We start from the raw sequence: 21238 nt of genomic DNA, 5'->3' as shown, positions 1-21238 counted from the left end.
TCATTTGCATAAATTATATCAATTGATTATAGATTATATCAATTGATCACCCAAATAGCTGACGTGCGCAATCTATGTTCAGAATGAAGGCTTCAATCACATTTTCTGATAATTTATGCAAATGCGGACCTCATTATAGCGTCACCTGATGGATGACTGAACTGACTATGGTCCTCATTTGCATGATTAATGTTCAATGATGTACATTACTTCCAAATGCCACAAGTAAGAAATATACCACAATGGGATTATAGCATTTTTCATTAATCATGCAAATTAGATCATTATTTGCGTAATATGTATCTATCTACATTCTTCTCTGTCTCAGTTACAAATATCACATGTTGCAATAGTCCTATAATATGACAGGGAAGGTTAACATGATTTCCTCATTAATTATTCAGATTTGCATATCCTTCCTCATGGCCTCAACGAAAAGAAGCGAGCAGGCTGATTTGAACTTATCATGAATATAAAAAGTACAAACAAAATTTCTGACTTTCCCTCCATGAAAAGTTTCATCATGTTGGTACGTCACTGAACAAATTGTTACACAGCCATTGCTGTATTCTCAACAACGTTTCGGTGATGACCGTCTGTCACCTTCTTCAGGGCAATTCAGATTGGTTCACATTGTACTGCAGGACAGGTGGCGCTGCTCACAGATCAGAGTTCAATGCTCACACATTTGTAGGTCCACATATGAATTCGAACTGAGAGCTGTTTCAAACTATGTGAACCAGTCAGAACTGCCCGACGGTTACAGACGGTCACCCAAACGTTGGTGTGAATAAAGCAATGGCAGTGTAAAGAGAGTGACTAGTCTCTTTTATTTTCTGATCATGACTTTTGTTTTAAACTTTGTTATGAACTTCGTTATTTCCTATAGGAGTGTTCCAGTGCGGCCCGTGCCCCGTGACTGCGGTAAAGAACGGGCAGGTCTACCTGCCGTTTGACACCGGGGTCGTGTTTGCCGCAGTGAACGCTGACAGGATGGTATTCCAGGTAAAGTTTTCGTTGACGTTTCCTCAGCAGCCTCTATGGGTCTGTTTTTTGCCGGTGCGTAGCACCGGCTTTGAGACGGGAGAAGCGGTTCTTTCAACCATTCGTTTGGTTTGCATGGATGCATGGATGGATGCATGCATGGATCGGTCAATTTAACCAAACCCTTCTAATAGCCCTTCTATACGCATGATTACGTAATTGAGTCAGCGTGGCCGAACGGTCTAAGGCGCTGGGTGCAGATAGCGATTTGCTTTTGCAGCCGTGGATCGGGGGTTCGAACCCCACTTGTAACAATTTTTTTCTTTGTTAGACAAATCTCACGTAATGTTTTGTTAATAGAAGACAGATCAATTCAGTAATTCGATACTTAAAAACTATACCTTTCATGTAATTTTGTTTAACATCCAGGCTTTTTCCAAAATACGCACCGGCCAGCTTCTTTCAGAAGCTTTCTTGTTTCTGATGACACACCAGTGCTATATATTGCGCACAGTTTCTACTGGACTCGGTTCGTTGTTGTAGACTGACAGTTGGCAGACTGTTGAGCGTCTGATTCACTAATCTCAATAATTATTTCACTGAGGGCTGAATTACATTATTACCTCCAAAGTCACTGCAAAGAATGAGAAGTGATGTCTCAATTTCTCTTCCAAGATTCTTATGATATTTCGATCAAGCGTAATAAGAGAGAAAACGTGCGTTGACCAGATTATGATTATGATTATGATTATGATTATGATTATGATTATGATTATGATTATGATTATGATTATGATTATGATTATGATTATGATTATGATTGAATCTATTTTGCATTTTAGGTTTACGAGGACCCGGACGGTGATTTTGAGCCAACCATAATACAGCTATCACCAAGAAAGTGGGCTCTAAGGAAAGGGAAGACATCACGGAGAACTACAAACATCCGGAAGGTTGGTCAAGCATATTTATCTACAAGTGACACGTACATTGATTGCCCTAGCTGAATCACATCGGAGGTTGTGTGCTAACCATGGCATTCTGGAACGATTCATAGAATACCTGAAAATGTAGTTAGTGCTGGTCAAAGCATACATGTATTTTACGGCGACAAATAAGATCTTGTAGAAGTTATCTATAGAATATGTGATGGGATAGGTTTAAACCCTACCCCTTCTATCACAAACTCAATGACTGGATGACATTGTCACAGAAGATAGTGCAGATTGCTGACCATATTCTCCCTTTTTGACGAAGATAACACTTGTCAGTTAGTCCTAACTCTCTGTGAGATGATCTTATCTCATGATGTTGCTGACTTACTGAGTTAAAATCAACCTGGGGCCCAGCCTTGCCCACAAAATAACCAGGTAGCCGAGGGGTGTCCCATGGGGCCAAGTTGGGATCATGCCTGAAAGTGAAAAAATAGCCGGCAAACTACCCGATGGGCCCATTTTATGATCAAAGAATTACACACATGTGATTTCTAGCCATAAACTCCGAAAATCTTCGGGCAAAAGTGAATGACGAATGTGACTCCACATTAATGCACAACACGTGCCTACCACAGGGTCCGATCAGGAGCGAGTCGCAGTGCGCGAGGCTGCAAGGTACGGCAGCTATCCTATGGCCTATGATGACGTCATCAAGAAGGAAGACGTGGAGTTTTACGTCAACACTTATGCAAAGGTAAACGTGATACTGCCAGAAGTGGGTTGCTTTATCTTATCACCAAGATGAAATAGGACCTTTCGTTTCACTTGGGAGTAAGCAGACGTCGGACCTGATATGTAACACCAAGCTAGTTCACGGTTTGAAGTGCGCATGTGCCGTGCGCTGCATTGTGGGTAATATGTCAAAGTTGAATGCCCCTGATAATAAATAAGGTACCAGAGGCCTTCAGCTTTGACACATCACCCACAATGCATCACATTGCACATGCGGACTTCAAACTGAGAACTAGCTTATGCTCAAAACAGTGTTGGTTGTTATAGTGTTGTAGATATGCTAATTGTACACCGGGGTTTCCTTAAAACACGTTAAGTGTAGGCATTCCCTGACTCGCAAGACGCAAATACCATTAATACATACGAAATGTAATGCATGAAGGGCTTGTAACTGTATCATGATGCTGGTTTTACACATAGATCAAGATGGGCGAAGACATCCAGATCACCCTGTACATGAAGAACACCAGTTCGGAGCCTCGCCACGTCACGGCTCACCTGACTGCCAAGGCCTCATACTACACCGGCACGCCGGCCGCGAAAATAGGAGAGCTGGAACAGGACGTGACCATTGAACCTAACGGAGGTAAACGCTAATTCACCTCTTTCCGTGGGGTAACCTATATCTGTAGTCATATGTATTCAAAATCAGGTATTTAGAATATTTTCAGAATATGGCAGTTTGAAACCACCGTTGCAAATATAACTGTTGCAAATATTGCCTTTTAGAATTCGATGTTGCAAATATGACCAAATGTATTACATGTGCTTTCGTTAGTGATGAATGGTTAGGATAACTATGTCTGCTTCGTGACTTGATGTCGTTTCCAGAGGGATTCGTGGAGGTGAAGTACACACCCAAGGAGTACTTGGACAAGCTGGTTGAACAGTCCATCGTCAAGCTGTTCGTCATGGCCCACGTCGACACCACCAAGCAGGTGTACGTGGGTGAACACAGCTTCCGCCTTGTCAGCCCAGATCTCGTTCTGAAGGTTTGTTTGTTTGTTTATTTGTTTGCTTGTTTATGAGATGTTCATTAGACTTTACAAGTGAATTTGAGAGAGAGGCTTTGAGAGGCTTTATTTGTCCATTAGCTGTGATACAAAATATTCCACACTGCTAGTCGGCTTCCCGGACATATATAAAAGTACACACATGACATAACGTAACACATACAAATACTTGCAACTGTTTATAGTGCAAATCATTCCGTGTAGATATGGATCTATATATGAAAGTCTTCTTCATAGCATTAGTTCTCAGTTTTGGTAGTCTGTATGTGTGCTTGCTGGCATGACGTGTCTTGTAACTGTGTTGCTGAATTCTAGTAGTCTTCCTTGAGTACAGGATACAAAATTACAGAAGATCAAAATAACGTACATCAAAATGGTGATGAAATAGCTGTATATTACCCATTTGACATGCGCGTATGCTTTGTTAGAATATTGCGTAATGTTTGATCTTCTTCTTGTTGACTTGTTTAGGGGCCATCGGAGATGACAATGTATGAACAGTCCAAGGTGACCGTGGAGTTCACTAACCCCTTAGACGTGAAGCTGATGGACGCAGTGTTCCGTATCGAGGGCCCCGGGCTGCAGACGCCCAAGACCATTCCTTATCCGTGAGTTTGCCTCCGTCCTTAATTCTTCTATTTTCTTTTCTCAACAATACACGGTTGCGACTTCTCAAGTCATTAACTCATTTTCATGCCAAAGCTTAAAGAAGAAAGAAAAATTTAAATAAGTAAATACAAACAAAGAAAAGCATACAAATATAAAGTCAAAGGTATGAAATTGTTTTCCAGTCTGTACATATTTCTTGCATTTTTGCGTTAATATCTCATATTATGTCAAAAGCAGATTTTGGTAGAAACAAATCAGCTCTTGGTCCAGACACAAAGTCCCTTGTAGGCAACTCCTCCTGTATATAAAACTCTTAGGTTATGATTACACAATTGCGTAACGTCAAAACATAATTGCGTAGCGTCAAAACGCATGTAACCGATTGTTTGAATCACCAACTGACAAACCGTCAAACGCCATTTTTCTCTTCTCAGTTCCATCGGGCCCAAGAAGACCGTGACTCTGGTCGAGCCTATGACGCCCAGGAGGGCCGGGAAGAGGACCATCGTGGCCTCCTTCACGTCCGACAAGCTGCAGCAGGTCACCGGAGAAATGGAAGTCGTGGTGAAGAAGGAATAGGCCTGGCATGGCGGGGCCCCGGGTTGAATTTAACTCGAGTAGAATCAACACGGGACCCGGTGAGAATTTTCCGTTAACGGTCGTAGCCTTTCCCAACGGTCGTCGCCATATCGCAAACCGGTCTTTACCAAATCTGAATGTTTCATAATTTGTTTTGCGGGACTGCCATGATGCACAATTGGATATAACTTTAAAACAATTTGATTGCAAATGCACGACAGTATCCTAATAAATGTTCATAATGGAAATCAAAAAGTACATCACTTCAGGTTCAAACCCTGTCAAATAGAATAAATCCTAACCCTTTATCAACTACGCTACGTAGGACCGTAAACTGGCCGTTTAACCGTTCGACAGCTTTTTTTCCTTTGAGCTGCCAATGATTTTTTTCTAATAATCTTCAATCTTCAAGTTAGATATGGTTTTGGGGTCTTTAAATTTGTTGGTGGGGGCTGAAAGGTGAATTCATGGTGTAATATAAAAATGACTGCGAAACCTCATTTTTAGTATAACTCAGACAAGAAGAACAGAGTACCAGATACGAAAACCATGACACCACTTTTTGATTCCAAATTGTTTGTAAAAGTGGAGATGATACTAAAATGATGTCTGCTTTTGCAAACACGCTACTCTATTTGAATGTACGTCAAATCGAAAGAACGAAATATAACGTCATGTTTGGTTTAAATCACTCGCACAATTGGTAACAATGTATTAGGATCAACATGCTTCATTACGTAACTACGTCATGTAATAAATTCATATACATAATACTTGAAAGACTGTAACTGTCCAATGCATCAATGATTAACAAACATCTAATGATCTAGCGAAACAAACGTCTACATACACGCTTCACAGCGATGCTGTAAGGACAATTCAATAAAGGTTAACTTTGTCATTTGGTGTCTCTACACGATGTCCTTATTACAGGTCTTATGTGCGTCATATATTTACAAACATACATCAGCGACCGGAGGTCGGGACCAGGCTAATACATATTTCACTCCATAGGCCCCTATCTGACATAGCTTGCTCTAGGTTTTCAAAATCAATACCAGAGTCTCTAGTTAAAGTGTCCGTAAAAGTCAAATTTCTGCAATGTACCCGGCCACTTGGTCTCCATAGAAGAACAGAAGACACTAATTCCTGTTTTGCTCGGCAACAGTGTCCCGCAAATTTTACCCTTCGTATATTTAAAGGCAGAGCTCTTATTGCTACGAGTATTGGGTGAGCGAACTACTCATTCTGAATTGCTTACAAAAGGCAGGGCTAAATCGCAAGAGTCGGTAATGGCAGCCTGTACACAGTGCCTGATGACCTCAACACGACCTCAATACCGCTGTTATTTTCCCAGTTGTTGCCATTGAACCGTGATAACAGTAAGAAAAACGTTCTTTCTACGTGTCTTTATGATTAAGTGTGAAATTAACGCACCTACCGACAAACGCCAATACTGCAATCGATGCGCCCACCCACCAGACCCACCCACTGATCCACCGACTGATCCACCCTAACATAGAAACCACCTATCCACCCGTGTAACTCAGCAAGCCATCTAAAGCCCCCTCCCTCCACAAACACATACACACAGGAGCGACCGACTGGTAAGCAAACAGGCAGACAGACAGACGTCTAGACAGGCAGAGAGACAGGCAGACAGACACAGACAGGCAGGCAGGTAGACACGGACATGCAGACAGACACAAAAAGTTGGGCAGGTGGACACGGACATGCAGAGTGACAGACACAGACATGCAGACAGACTTACGGACATGCAGACAGACACAGACGTGCAGACAGGCAGATGGACAGGCAGGCAGATAGACACAGGCATGTAGACAGACACACAGAGACATGCAGGCAGACCGACAGACATGCAGCTAGGTACAGCCATGCAGACAGACAGACAGACACCGACATGCAGACAGACCGACAGTCATGCAGACAGACACAGACGTGCAGACAGGCAGATGGACAGGCAGGCAGATAGACACAGGCATGTGGACAGACACACAGAGACATGCAGGCAGACCGACAGACATGCAGCTAGGTACAGCCATGCAGACAGACAAACAGACACCGACATGCAGACAGACCGACAGTCGTGCAGACAGACACAGACGTGCAGACAGGCAGCTAGACACAGGCATGTAGACAGACACACAGAGCAGACAGACCGACAGACATGCAGCTAGGCACAGCCATGCAGACAGACAGACAGACAGACAGACAGACACAGACATGCAGACAGACACAGACGTAGAGACAGGCAGACGGACAGGCAGACAGCTAGGCACAGCCATGTAGACAGACACAGATATGCAGGCAGGCAGACAGACAGACATGCAGACACTGACATGCAGGCAGGTAAAGACAGGCAGGATACACCGACCGACAGACAAACGACTTAAACCGTTCTTGCCACAATACAGATTGTCACACAGAAACAATGTTGGACACCATCGTCTAACTTTTGACTGCGTTCTTTCTTTAGCTATAAGCGCATATCAGCTTTCTGTTAGAACTTGTTAATGATACCCATTAAATCTGCGATGATAACGTCACGCGGCACCTTCAAATCTACGTATTCAAGATGATTGATGTTGAGGCTTGGCAAGTTTGGCAAGATGACCTCCAACAGAACAATAGAAGTCACCTCGCACGCCCAAACTTGTCTCACTCGTCCGCACACCTCCAGACGGGACGCACCATGGCTGAAAGACCCAGAGGTTTCGCCTTCGATACCGGGCGCAGGGTTCGCAGACCCTACGCAAACTTCCCGATGATTATTGAGAGCCCCTGGTGGCCTCCTCTACCTCCCGTGGGGCCCGTGGAACCGCCTATCGTGCCTCCACCTCCCGTGGGGCCCGTGGAACCGCCGCCTATCGTGACTCCACCCCCTAAACGTAAGTTCATGATCAAGTAAGGTGTATTGCTATCTGGTAGTTTAAATGTTGGCGCAGTGATCGACACTGTTTCTAAACTTACGCGTGTCTTTGTGTAGCCTAATTTATATCGCCAACAAACGCCATAAACCTTAGCATGGTGGTGGTGGTGGAGGGGGGGGGGTCAACGGAGGGTGCACCCACGCATTCCGGCTGCTTGTTTCCGTGAAAGTAATGCCCGTAGCACTGAATGTCGCATATCACCCCGTGGAAAAGACATCTCTACCGATCTACCCGAATTAATTCTATCCATGCTTAGTTTCTGAAGTACTGGACAACATTTGTTACACACACATACACACCCTAAAGCTAAGGGCACACCCGCCGTACGTACAACGTGCTGTCTACGTGCCAAAACGTGGCAATCTTTTGGGATCCGTAAGTACAGCTTCCGTACGAACTCGTAGGGAATCCGACGGATTTCGGAGCGCGCAGACACGCTGTAGAACTTTATGTGCAGGCAAAACTTTGTGTGCCATCGGGCTGGGGTTGGGGGGAGGTGTTGGTTGTTTTGGTTGGCAGAGGGACGGAGGGTGCCCATACACATTCCCCCTGCTTGTTTCCGTGAAAGTAATGCCGCCGCGACGTCACATATAGCCCCTGTGCAACAGACGTCTCTACCATCACTAGTCTACCAGAATTAATTCTACAGGTTCTAAAGTACAGACCAACAGGTGTTACACACATATGCACACACTAACGTTCCTTTCAGTGGTGACCATGGTTAAAGGCCTACAAGTGCCTAGAGTGGTTCACCATTTTAGCCTCGGTGCATGGAAATTAGGGAAAGCTTATGACAATAATGTTGTCATATCTAGGACCGGTTTCGTTTTCGAACTTGATCATTAATTGCCGCGAGCCACAAATAGATGAAAAAATCATGATAATTCATAGATCAAGGAAAAAAAACACAAAAACTAATAGATTCCACAGAAATCACGGAAACTGCACCCTGTATGGACTGCCCCTCCCTGCCCTACCCACGTAATTTACAGATGGATGAGCAAATTTCATTCGGGTCCAGACCAACTGAACAAGATACTTAGCGATTAACTGCGTAACCGTAAACGTTTTTGTTGTTCTCGAAAGCGCTTCGTGGTTGTTCGGAACGAAAATATTCACCAAGATTTAGCCATGCATGTTGTGATCTGTGACCTATAAGATATCATCCTTTGTGTTCTCGCCACAAAGATTGTTGTGCAAGATAACTCTTTAATTTGTGTATCTGTATAGTGGATAAAACCGCCTTACGGTGTTATATAGTACCCACTTTACATGCACATAATGCACAATCAATATGAAGGTCTGTATATTTTTGTACGAGGTATGAAGGTGCTGTACCAAGATTCTGTACTCAGAAAAGTCACTAGAATCACATTGACAAATACATTTACTAAGTCTTCATCGCACAGCTTTGACAAGAGAGCCCCACCCCCTTTTATGTGTCTGGACCCTTAGGCTGGTTTAATAGTACTGAGTCATCTTACTTAGAAAAGCGCACTGAAGCGTTAGCGTTGCTGCATGACAGGAATAGGGAATACGGAAAAGTTCATTCTTGCACGAGGGGAAAACATGGGAATGGTCCATTTTACTAAATTTTCATCGCACAGTTTTAACAAGAGGGCCCCACACCCTTGATATTTATGGGTCTGGACCCTAAGGCTGGCTTGATACTGAGTCATCGCATGTACAAAAGTGCACTGAAGCGTTAGCGCTGTTGCATGACAGGAATAGCTACATACAGCCCCAGGCAGATACGGAATATTTCATTCTTGCACGGGGGAAAACATTAGAATGGTCCATTCTAGGAAACAACTAATTTTTTGGATGGCCCATTTTGGTACGGAGGTAATTGTAGTTCAGTTTGGGAAACTAGTGATTTTTGGGATGGCCCATTTTGGTACGGTGGTAATTGTAGTTCAGTTCAGTATATAAGTGATCATGATTTTTGGGATGGCCCATTTTGGTACGGAGGTCATTCAGGATACAAGGTCGCAGAGTACAGTATGTATCCGCGACCCCCGGAGGTCAATGTAAAGAAAGTAGTGCGGCCGAAATCTGGAAGCGCCTGTGAACACTGTAACGTGAAAGACAGCGGGGGATAAGCTTTGCTACTAGTATATGGAAGTATAAGAAGTCGACTTTCAGGTTGTATGTGTAAGGTTATGACGTCTATTTGGTGTATGAATGCGCGTGACCTTTACAGCTGTCTGCCTCGGTGAGTCGGCTGCAATTCCGCATGGCCCCGCATGACCCCGTTTCAAAGTGGGCGTCAAACTTAAGAAAAAAAAGATAAATTTTTTTGCTTTTCAGTTATTTCGTAGGTTATATCCTCGACTTCAACATATTAGTTTGTCGCGCTTCAGAAGTGGACCCTGGTATGATTTTATCCGCTTCGATGTCAGTCACCGTGTCAGGAATGTCCATAGGCCGAAAACTGTACTCTGCTACCACAAGTGGTTCTGGAATGGTCCATTTTGGTACGGAAGGAAATCTGTAATGCATGTGTACTGTTGTCTTAGACCGTGCCAATTTTTTTTTAAAAGGCTATTTTGTCACTTGGTTGATTTTAGAAGTAATTTGTTTTGTGCATAGCATATATCAGGGCTGAAAAAAATGTTCTCAAATGTTATTTTGTAATAGATCTACTCTACACTACAATTACTATCTAAAGATTAACTGAAGCGTTAACTTTGATGCGTGATTAGGATAGGGAACGCCCAGTACAGTGGGTGACGTGCAGGTATGGGGGGGGGGGGTGTATTAGGGGTCCGTCAACGCTCTGGTCTGAATTCAGGAAGGAAGTGTTATGTATTGCATTGAATACGAGCAACTGGCTGCGCTTTACGCTTATCTCGCCAACAAGCCCTTCTTAAATCATACTCTGGAAAAACAATTGGTCCCTACAGTTCCCTTCCCCAAAAAACCTTTTTTTTGGGGGGTGGGGGGTGGTGGTTTGGTGATGCTGGCACACGTCTAACTACCCCCTCCAAGAGCTATCTACCTCTCAAAAAGTGTGAACATAGCAATGTCCAGAACTTGAGATATGAAATCCGAAAGTTCCGCTGCAGAACCATAACACGTCGCTAGGGGGCCGTAGCATTCCATTGCCTTACAAAGACCTACCCATACACCAAACATCAATATAATCCATTCAGGCGTTCTCTTCAGCCCCTCCTCCTTTAATGGGTCTGGACCCCAAGGCTGGCTTTACACTGAGTCATCGCATGTACGAAAGTGCACTGAAGCGTTGTTGCATGACAGGGATAGGGAATACGGAAAAGTTCATTCTTGCACGGGAATAACTGAAGCGTTAACTTTAATACGAGATTAAGATAGGGAACGCCCAGTGGGTGACGTGCAAGTGAAGAACTATCTACCTCTCAAAAATTGTGAACCTAGCAATGTCCAGAACACGAGATTTAAAATTTGCAGAACCATTTCACGCCGCTAGGGGGGGGGGGCTATAGTACCACACACCAAATATCCAAAACTAACAAACGCACAGCAGTCAATACAATTCGTTCGTATCTAAGCAGCTTCGATCCAGAAAGTGTTACAAAAATTATACTTTTTGGATCCAAAATTGACATTTAAGTTACACACTCTGGTATAATCCAAATAGAGAAACAACAGACGATACTAAGAAGTTCATCGGAAATAAGTAGGAAATTGCATTCCATCGTCAAAGGTTTGCGTTCTAGATTTTTGTGTGGAATTGTAGCCCTATAGCCTGAGTGTGTCCGCCGACCACTGAGATCGTAAAGAAAAGCTCCAAGACTCCAAACAGGATTAATGTTCTAAAGGGGAAAAAGGAACAGAGATTGACAATAAAAGAGCTGACAAGAAAGGATCCATCCGTCATTCTGTCATTCTGTTCGCGTGCCTCCGTGTGTGTGTGTGTGTGTGTGTGTGTGTGTGTGTGTGTGTGTGTGTGTGCGCGCGTCCCTCCTAGCCTGGAGTCCAGCCTTGCTCACCTTGGGGACAAAAGCGAAAACGGCTGGAGTCCAGGCTACTTCTTCCCTGCCTATGGGCATGCATGAAATTTTATGTTCATCGTTTTACTCAATCTCCATAAACAGCAACAGACCGTCCGCTGACGCTGGGGAACTTCATCTTCCACGTGAATGAGAATGGACCTGCTCACCACGCGGAGGAGTTTCTGGAGAACAACGTTGTTAGGCGTGGTCAGCCGTTCTCTGTGGGACTACTTTTTGACAGGGAAGTCGACCTGGAGAAGGACAAGCTGCTGATCGAGTTTCAGTATGGTGAGTTTTTTTTTTTATATCACAAGAGAAAACCCAAACTTTACCTATACAGGGCCATTTCAGACATATAAAAGAATTGAAGTCATGTTTTCAGTATTCCAGAGTTTGTAGATTTCCATCTTAATGACTATGCCACATTTCCAAACCGGGACCCTAACAGGGCAGTTTTCAGCAACCAAAATTTGATATAGAAGTAAAAACGCTTAAAAATGAGAGTCTTTTGCATGATTTGTGTTTATTTCTAGGTATATATTTTCATTTTCAGTTGACTTGTTGTAACGTGGTATTTCATTTTTATGATCTTGATTAAAATAATAAGGACTATTGGACTGAAAGCTTACATGTGCATCTTTAGGTAATAACCCGCTGCCGAGTAAAGACACGCTGTTACGCCTTCCTGTTGGAGACGCCCTGAAGGAAGGCGAGTGGAGCGCCGCAGTGGAGAAGGCAGACGGACAGAATGTCAAAGTGGATATTAAAATAATTTTTCATAGAAGGCAACATCGGAATATGTACATTATTCTACTAATAATAAGAAAAAAGGGCATTTCATATCGTTAGATTTTGGGCGCTATGTTATTGATAATGTGCAAAACAATTGATATTGTGCGTTAATACAACGACTATTTGAGATCGCGTGGCGTCATCGGTAGCGCGTTGGGCTCAGGCCCAGGAAGTCCCGAGTTCGCTCAGGTGAAAATGAGTACCTAGCTTCGGCGGACGTTAACAGGAGATTGACATAATGATCAACATAATGATCGTGGGCACAAAAGAAAGACGAATACTACTTATGGTCGATGCGTGTTGGCGTAAGGGTTAGGGAGTTTGGTCCAGAGGCTTCGTGTACACACTCATTCCAACCAGGCATGAAATTGGGACTTAGTTTGTGTGTGTGTGTGTGTGTGTGGGGGGGGGGGGGGTGGTAAAGGGCGGTGGAAGGAGAGGGATTGGCTCTACCCTAGTGCTCTGGATACAGTGAATAACGGCCCACTGCCCCTACGACCTCAGAAAGGCGTTCGGACTACCTTTTTTGCTGGCCAATTTGATGGAGGCAACATTCACTCAGTTACAAAAGAAATTGTTTTCTTTCTCCCACAGGTGAGTATCACGTCACCTGCTAACGCCATTGTCGGCAGGTATCACGTGGTTGTTGAGACGGAGTTGGCAGGTGAGAGGTCCCGCAGCAGAAAGGTCGACATTCGCAACGTCGTCGTCCTCTTCAACCCCTGGTGCAAAGGTAGTAACTTTTCCAAACCGGGGCCCGGCTGGGCAGTTTGTGGAAACGAAAAATAGAAATGCATATGTAACATACAGAAATAATGCCTACGATTATTCTCTATACGTTGTGTGTAGTTTGGTGTTATCCTTTACGTTCCGAAAGCTGGCCGGTCGGGCCCCGGTTTGGAAATATGTCGTATGCCTATGTCGTCAATTCAATTCTATCGCTGAATGAAAGCCACAAAAGTACGTCCAATCACAACAGATGTATCACTACCATATGACTGACAAAGAGAACAAAACACACAAAACATACATTTCTAGACGACCTGACGTACCTTGATGACAACACCAAGCTGGAGGAGTACGTGCTGAACGAGTATGGGTGCCAGTTCTTCGGGAACTATTACCGCATTGGCAAACGGGGGTGGAACTTTGGACAGGTAATGTATTTTTGATTTGTTCAACTCAAAATCTTCCTTCTTCTCTTTCTTTCGAATTATGCATAACAATATATATATCAATAAATAGATAAACTAGAAAGGCCGGTATTTGCTTAGGAGCAAATTCAGCTATTTTCACTCCGCTATACCCTTTATGCAAAAATTGACTTTTCCAAAATTGAACTTGAAAAAATAAATCCAATGTGATAATGACCCGGAACTACGGTGCTACTATACTATTAGTAGTACTGTACGGTAATCAAACTTTTATTTCTTTATTACAACACGCAAACAGCATGCTAATGTTTCACACATTAACAAAGCAGGCACCGTTTTACTTCAATAAAAAAAAATGTCACAAACGGGACTTTACCAAGATATGCTTATTAGCCGTTTTTAGCGAAGTGCGATTTAAAAAAATCCAATTGGATATCATGGCTGCACTGCAATTACATTATCATTACAAATACATATAAAGTTATGCACATTGCATTCAGACAAAAAGGATCGCATTCTGTTTTTATACTTAGAGTTAATCAGCTTATACATTATATTGATGAACAAAGCTAATTAGCCACTGTGCGTTTGCACGAAGTCTGTTTTATATATCTAAATGTTTTGCATGCTTTTTGTCTAAAAAAGGATGCAGCAAATGCAATTATTGTACGTCTGTTGTAACCTTAACATCCCATTTATTTTCCACATAAACTAATCAGTTTATGATTATTTAGTTATTCTGATTAACTGTTTATAGTACAGTGCATTATCAAATTACACAGCATATACCATGACGTGGTGTCTGAAAAGTCATAAAAACTTATTCATGTCTGTCATGAAATACAATGTTTGAACTCATGGTTGGTATTATAATATCTCTAATTGTCACTTAGTTTAATAGTTACAATATTGTCCCAAATAGCCTAATCATACATCAAGCTGGTGTTTCTGTCACAGTTTCATTATGTATGTGGGAACACTTCTTGCACGTGACTTTGCTATCCTCTCCTTGGTGTCTGTTGGTGCCACCTTTGTAGCCAGTTGACTATTGTGTTCTCTGTCAGGCCAGACTTCGTGGAATTAGTTGAGTTCCAGCACCCGGGCCGGCCAATAATGAATTTAGCACTGTCAAATTGACACCTTCTATCAAGGCACAACCCCACCTGTCTGTACAACAGTCCTGGTGATGTATCCTCTTCCTCCAGTAGAAAATAGAATAGATTACAATAATTAGTATTTCCTTTGTGTAATTGCATGTACTGCCACCCAGAGTAAAAGGAAGATACTTTTGTTTGTTGATTAGAAAAAAAGCCACACCTGATTACATATATTCTTGTACAACCAACCTGAATGGACAATTCACAACAGTGTAACGTTTGTACTAGTTTATTTGCCCCTGAAAATCTGTACTATTATATACTATGGAAGAGAACTACTGTACACTTTTCATAGATAATTAGTAGCATCATATTGTAATGTGTAATTGGTAGAATTGTAAGATATACATGTACTCTGTATTCTTTTTTTTTTGCAGTTTAAAGTTGGCCATACAAAATTGACTGTACTTTTTGTCGTGTCAATAAAGCTTGTCTTGATATTACAATACTAGTACTGTCTCAGTCACTGCAAAGCCCAACAATATTCCATGCGTTCGCTCCCACTTACCGCGGCATTCTGACACCCAGTGTCGCTTAACCCGACACTCTAAACGTGGGCACATCAAACAAAAACTACACAATAACGACGACAAGTTACCCAAATTCGTTACTGCGTTTGTGCATTGTTGCCAATTTCAAGATAAACAGTACACTTACTTTAAACGGACTTCTTCCCGGCGACATATCTGTACTCCCAGCCGCTAAGTTGAAAGACCCTTCCTCATTGGCTGTACCCGAGCTGACCAATCAGGTCATCGCTTCCGCTAAGTGTCGGGCGCATATTGGTTCCCTTCTAAATTCAATCAGCCACAATGCACAGCTGCAGGTAAACAGGTTACGTCACGCGCGGAAACGTCTATAACCATATATGGTACAACGGACGCACGTGGAAACGCGACCATATATGGTTACACGCGGGAAACGCGAGCTCGGTGAAAATATGCGTAGATACCCCGCCAAATTGGCTTTTATATCATTTTGAGGTGACTTTTGGCCAAAAATAATACCGGGGTCCTTTTGATAAGTATCTCACGCAGTATCATACCAAATTTCGGGTCCCTTGGGTTTAATACCTGGGCACGGGAGGCACAATTATAAAGTTCGGTCAAAACACCACCTAAAAACATCCATAAAATCATTTTAAAAGTATCTATCAAAAAACAGAAAAAAACGTCCGAGGGTATTGGCCCAAGGTACACTTGTGCCAAATTTCAGGTCATTCGGTTCAAGAACGACGGAGAGGAATCACTTTAAAGGTCGTGACAGGAGAAAGAAAGAAAGAAAGAAGAAACGGTACGAAAACAATATTTTCACTCGAAGCGTACCTACGGTACGCGGAGTGAAAATAATAAATAAATATGGCAGGAAGACATCCAAACATTATCTATGTTGAATTGTTATGGAAAGCAAACACTATTCAAATTCTATTCAGTTTAAGTTTATTCCTTTGATACAGCCATTGACTGAATCGACAGCATTGCTTGCATGTAACATGTTCACACGTTAGGTAAACATACATATTATGATTACAACATAAAAAAACGTAATTTTCTAAAAGCGTAAGATTTCCTAAAAACCAAATCATATTCACGATTAACCAGAAGTAGGGTGTTTCAGCTTGCCAAATTAGCTGTCAGATGAAGGAGTTTTGCCACGAGTTTCAAATATTTATATATATATTGATTTCATTATAATCTAGTTTTCAAGACTTTTGAAAATTGTTTACCCTCAGTTTGAACCTGGAATCCCCGATGTCGTTCTACTGTTGCTGGAAAAGTCGGGACTCGGTCCGCAGTCCCGGGGGAGCGCGGTGAGCGTCAGCAGAGCAATGTCAAAATTGGTGAGTTGTTCGGCATTCTATCTTCACCACCAGAGGTATTAATATTGTTTTAAATTTTAATATTGTTTGTTTGTCTGTAGTATTTTTGTAGCTATATTCTTATGTTAGTTACGTCCCACCGCATACACAGGAAGTGGAGGACATTAGGTCAGTTGTGAGACTGACAGGTAGTTGACTTCAGAGTTGGCAGAATTTGTAATTCGTAAACCTTGTATGACAGTTAACAGACATTCCAGGTCATCGGGTCAATGAACTTGCCTACTAATTCAGGGAGAATTACAGTCTGTCTGTTTATGTTTGCATTTCCAATACGCCAGTCATGTTCGTCGAAGGGCAATAGAAATTGATCAATGGACAGAATGCTGATTTGCAATTTAACGAACATACGAGAAAATATGGATATTTTACGCAGGTATGAAGATGGGTGAAGCTGTTGCATTTGTTGCAGCTGATTGAATATTTTCATAGGTAAGCTCTACATAGCTAATACAAGCACTGTAATATATCTGTGGATAAGGCAGGTGTCATCTTTGGTATCGTCCCTCGTTGGTGCAGGTCAATAGTGCGGACGAAAATGGAGTCTTGGAGGGCAACTGGTCGGGTGACTACTCCTGGGGGACCCCGCCAACTGGGTGGAACGGCAGCGTGGATATTCTGCGGCAGTGGGGCACGGAGCGCCGGCCGGTGCGTTACGGGCAGTGCTGGGTCTTCTCCGGTGTCCTCACTACGGGTACGCACGGGCAAAATATTTTTTTTCTGATCGTCACACGACGTAAATGCCATAAGCATACTGGTGTCATAGAATGATCGTTGTCACTGATTCTGGGCTCTTACAGAGTGTTGTGGCAGACGTAGTGTGTTGTCCCAAATTGTACTGTCTAAGACAATGGACTATCACAGTAGAAGTGTCGTCACAAACATTATGCTATCAACCATATGCCTTGATATGAACAATCACAGATGTAGCGCGTCAAATATATAAACCATCATGATGGTAGTGATAGAAGTAGTGATAGTATTGAGGCCTACTTGCAAACTTAGTACTGTCAACAATAAGGATTGTGACGGCTGTAGTGCTGTCACAAACATAGTGCTGTCATATATTGATCAAGACAGTAGTAGTGCTGTCAAAACGTATTGCCGGCACACACCTTGTGCTGCAACCGATTTGTTAACGATTCAGTGCCATCTAGTGCGTATAACACTCGCTAATAGGCTGGGGCTGTACCTGGCCCCTCCCCTTCTAGGGGCCGACTGGATGTTGGCGGCCGCTATAAGTCCGATTCAATCAAGAATGTTGTTTTTCTCTCCAGTGCTCCGCTGTTTGGGAATCCCCGCCCGAAGCATCACCAACTTCCAGTCGGCACACGACACTGACGTGTCCATGACCATCGACAATTACTTCAACAAACTCGGCTACCCCGTGGACTCAGAAGATTCTGTCTGGTGAGAAAAAATCGTTGTCATGAAACAGACATATTTATCACTTTAAGTCATAACGGGGGCTGCCCTAAGATGGTTCCCGTCGTAAGATGGCACTGATTTTTTGCTGATTTTGTTATCCATAAGTACACCGTGTTTGTTGCCACTGACTATGCTGATTACAAAGGTAAATAAACCAAGTCCATGCACACAGCTTTAATTTGCATTCCAAGTATACTTTAACATATTTACTTCATGTTTTTTTTAAACAGAATTCTAACATTAATGTTGACAGTGCTGAATCACTGCTGTCACCGGCCTCTGCGTATTGGCGGCTCGTGTCGCTAACTATACAAACTCTTCCAAGCAGTCACACAACTGCCATGATACACATAAATAAAACTCCATAAAACACTATGAATATGGGTCTTCAAATGTTTGTTGAGTAGAAAAGCAACCAAAAGGAAGCGACATGAACATTGCCACCATTGTGCTCCCAAGGGAGTGTGGCCGTGAAGGTGGCAGACTAGAGAACGCTCCAAAGGTTTATTTGACTGTAACAAATGATTCGTGCTGTCTATGAAAATAAGACTTGATAGAGAGCTAGAGATGTAGATGATATTTTCCTATTGAGCAGACAGAGTTTTGTTGATGTTGGCGGTGTCGTTTTTTCGTAATGTTTTTTTAGTCGGGCATTCACAATCAGTGCATTCAGCCCATTGCCCGTAAAAACATCAGCTGGATTGTTCAAGGTACAGCCTTCCTCATGTGAGACAAGAAGTACATACAGTCACGATTTTACTGTCAAAAGAAAGCTAAAATATCATGCTATTAATTTTTTTCTGTGTACTTAAATTTACCACTTACTTCTGAAGAGAGCAAAATGTAAAAAAAGCGTACCAAGTTAGGCACACTGTCCAGCGTAGCACAAAATTGGAAGGTTACATACACGAAATTGTCTCACAATGTTTGCCGCTTTTAACACGCAGCGCGAAAGGTTCATGAACCACATGAATGCATTTCTTATTCAAGTATGTTGTTCAAATCTATGTGTAGAAGATTCAGTCATCAAAATTTGACCACTCTCAGGCAACTAGCGATGGAGCGCCATGAGTTTGAGCGCAAGAAAAAGCGTACCATGTTGGGGCACCTCCTGTTACGTTTATTACCTTTGCCAGAATGGCTAAGGTTATGTTTTGGGCGTGTTTGTGTGTCTGTGTGTGTGTGTGTGTCTGTGTGTCAACAGCATAACTCGAGAAGCCTTGGATGGATCCTGTTGATATTTGGTAGGTGGGTAGGGGTCAGGAAAACGAAGGTCAAGTTCGATAATGGGCCCCCTAGCGGCTTGCTAAGGTACTGCAGCGGATACTCATTTTTTTTTATATCTGGTGTTCTGGACATGCTGAGGTCATGATTTTTTAAGGGTTGATAGCCCTCGGGGTAGAGAGTAAGTGCTGTGAGTTTGGGCCCCCTAGCGGCTTTTTTGGAACTGCAGGCGCCGGTTTCCTTTCAAACTTTGGACGGGAATAACTCTACAACGTGTTGACAGATCTTCATGATTTTTGGTATGTAGATAGAATGAGTGTTGACTTACATAATGAGATACTAATTATGTAAATCAACAGCTAATTTGCATAATTAATAAGGAAAGTTTATAAAACCACTGCATTCTATGATAGGACTTTCAAACTTGTCACATATGTAGCTGAGAAAGAGAGAAATGTCAATAGATATCAATTATGCAAATTATGACCTCATTTGCATAATTAATGAGAAAATATGAACATGTTGACAGATCATCATTTTTTTGGTATGTAGGTAGCGTAAGTGAAGACCTACATAATGAGATACCAATTATGCAAATCAATAGCTAATTTGCATAATTAATGAGGACGTTTTATAAATCCACTACATTCCATGATAGGACTTTCAAACTTGTCACATATGTAGCTGAGAAAGAGAGAAACGTAAATACATATTTATCATGCACGATCTCATTTGCATCATTAATGAGAAAATATGAACGTGTTGATGGATCTTCATGATTTTTGGCATGCAAATAGCCTAAGTGAAGACTTATATAATATAATACTCATTATGCAAATTAACAGCTAATTTGCATAATTGATTAGGAAAAGTTCACAAATCCACTGCATTCATTATAGTACTTTCAAAGTTGTCACAGGTAACTGAGAAAGAGGGAAGAGAGTAAGAGGTGAATTTAAAGGCTTTGAAAGAGAATAAGTCAAGAATGGATCAAAGGATCACCATGATTTTTGGTATGCTGATACCTTACGTAATGTTTGATACAATTTGATATCAATTGATTGTAACTTGGGATCTAATTTGCATAATAAATGCCGAAATTTTATAAACCAACTCCAAGCATATAATTATAAAGATAATGAAATGAGTAACGCATTTGTCTACAGACATCATTCTTCATAACAAACCTGGTTTATTTGGCAAAGGTATGTGTTCGTGGAACTCTAGTTTAATCCTCATTTTGACTGAGTTGACACGTTGTACGAACAATCTTCATTTCTAACAAGCAAGCACATCATTACACACAGCAAGTCTATGCAGCTGTTCCTGGTCTTTGTAGAGAAGATATTTTCTGAATACGAAAAAAAAATCAAATACGCCCGTTTCCAGTTCTGGCGGCCATTTTGAAAGTGCTCCCGCGGGCCCTCGAGAGCAAAGTCGACCGAGATTGCCCTTGATCTTACGCTAAAGCGAGGCTTGTGAGTTTATGATTGATAGAAGCCGCCCCAAACAGCTAAACGTTGCATCGCAGAACTTTCATTAGAGAGCCTCTAAGCATGATATCTTATGACATCTAAGACGAAAATTACATTTTCGAGATTGATGTGACAAACATAATATCGGCTAGTGCAGACCAATTTTTTAAGACTAGGATTCGACCTCACCGACGAACCACAGGCACAGATAAATCAATGAAACAATTGAAACTGTTAAAAGATCTATCGAGTAAGGGATAAATACTGCTATATTTTCGTCTCCGTAGGAACT

General features: G+C 42.2%; 2 protein-coding genes across 2 annotated transcripts; both read left to right on the top strand.

Moving 5' to 3' along the window:
• The first annotated feature begins 1870 nt into the window (after positions 1-1870).
• LOC118417256 (protein-glutamine gamma-glutamyltransferase K-like) lies at positions 1871-5812 on the top strand. Its single transcript, XM_035822741.1, has 6 exons — positions 1871-1937; positions 2555-2673; positions 3132-3297; positions 3543-3703; positions 4196-4332; positions 4768-5812. Exons 2-6 carry the CDS (start codon positions 2611-2613, stop codon positions 4910-4912), a joined length of 672 nt encoding a protein of 223 aa, XP_035678634.1. The 5' UTR covers positions 1871-1937; positions 2555-2610; the 3' UTR covers positions 4913-5812.
• A 1428-nt stretch (positions 5813-7240) lies between these two features.
• On the top strand, positions 7241-18248 carry LOC118417251 (protein-glutamine gamma-glutamyltransferase K-like). The gene is made up of 8 exons (XM_035822735.1): positions 7241-7821; positions 11943-12128; positions 12484-12596; positions 13227-13365; positions 13671-13789; positions 16676-16783; positions 17339-17513; positions 18097-18248. The coding sequence occupies exons 1-8, from the start codon at positions 7509-7511 to the stop codon at positions 18231-18233; spliced, it is 1290 nt and encodes a 429-aa protein (XP_035678628.1). The 5' UTR covers positions 7241-7508; the 3' UTR covers positions 18234-18248.
• Positions 18249-21238: the final 2990 nt, after the last annotated feature.

Source organism: Branchiostoma floridae, chromosome 6 (genome assembly GCF_000003815.2).
Source record: "Branchiostoma floridae strain S238N-H82 chromosome 6, Bfl_VNyyK, whole genome shotgun sequence".
NCBI lineage: Eukaryota > Metazoa > Chordata > Leptocardii > Amphioxiformes > Branchiostomatidae > Branchiostoma > Branchiostoma floridae.
This window is presented reverse-complemented; position numbering and strand designations above follow the sequence as displayed.

Bases quoted from the DNA above. Each gene is read 5' to 3' on its own strand.
- LOC118417251 (XM_035822735.1), top strand. From the start codon at position 7,509: ATGATTGATGTTGAGGCTTGGCAAGTTTGGCAAGATGACCTCCAACAG. The intron at 12,129-12,483 runs GTGAGTTTTTTT...GTGCATCTTTAG, and splicing joins GCTGATCGAGTTTCAGTATG to GTAATAACCCGCTGCCGAGT. The intron at 17,514-18,096 runs GTACGCACGGGC...TTTTCTCTCCAG, and splicing joins CTCCGGTGTCCTCACTACGG to TGCTCCGCTGTTTGGGAATC.
- LOC118417256 (XM_035822741.1), top strand. From the start codon at position 2,611: ATGGCCTATGATGACGTCATCAAGAAGGAAGACGTGGAGTTTTACGTC. The intron at 2,674-3,131 runs GTAAACGTGATA...TTTTACACATAG, and splicing joins ACGTCAACACTTATGCAAAG to ATCAAGATGGGCGAAGACAT. The intron at 4,333-4,767 runs GTGAGTTTGCCT...TTCTCTTCTCAG, and splicing joins CCCAAGACCATTCCTTATCC to TTCCATCGGGCCCAAGAAGA.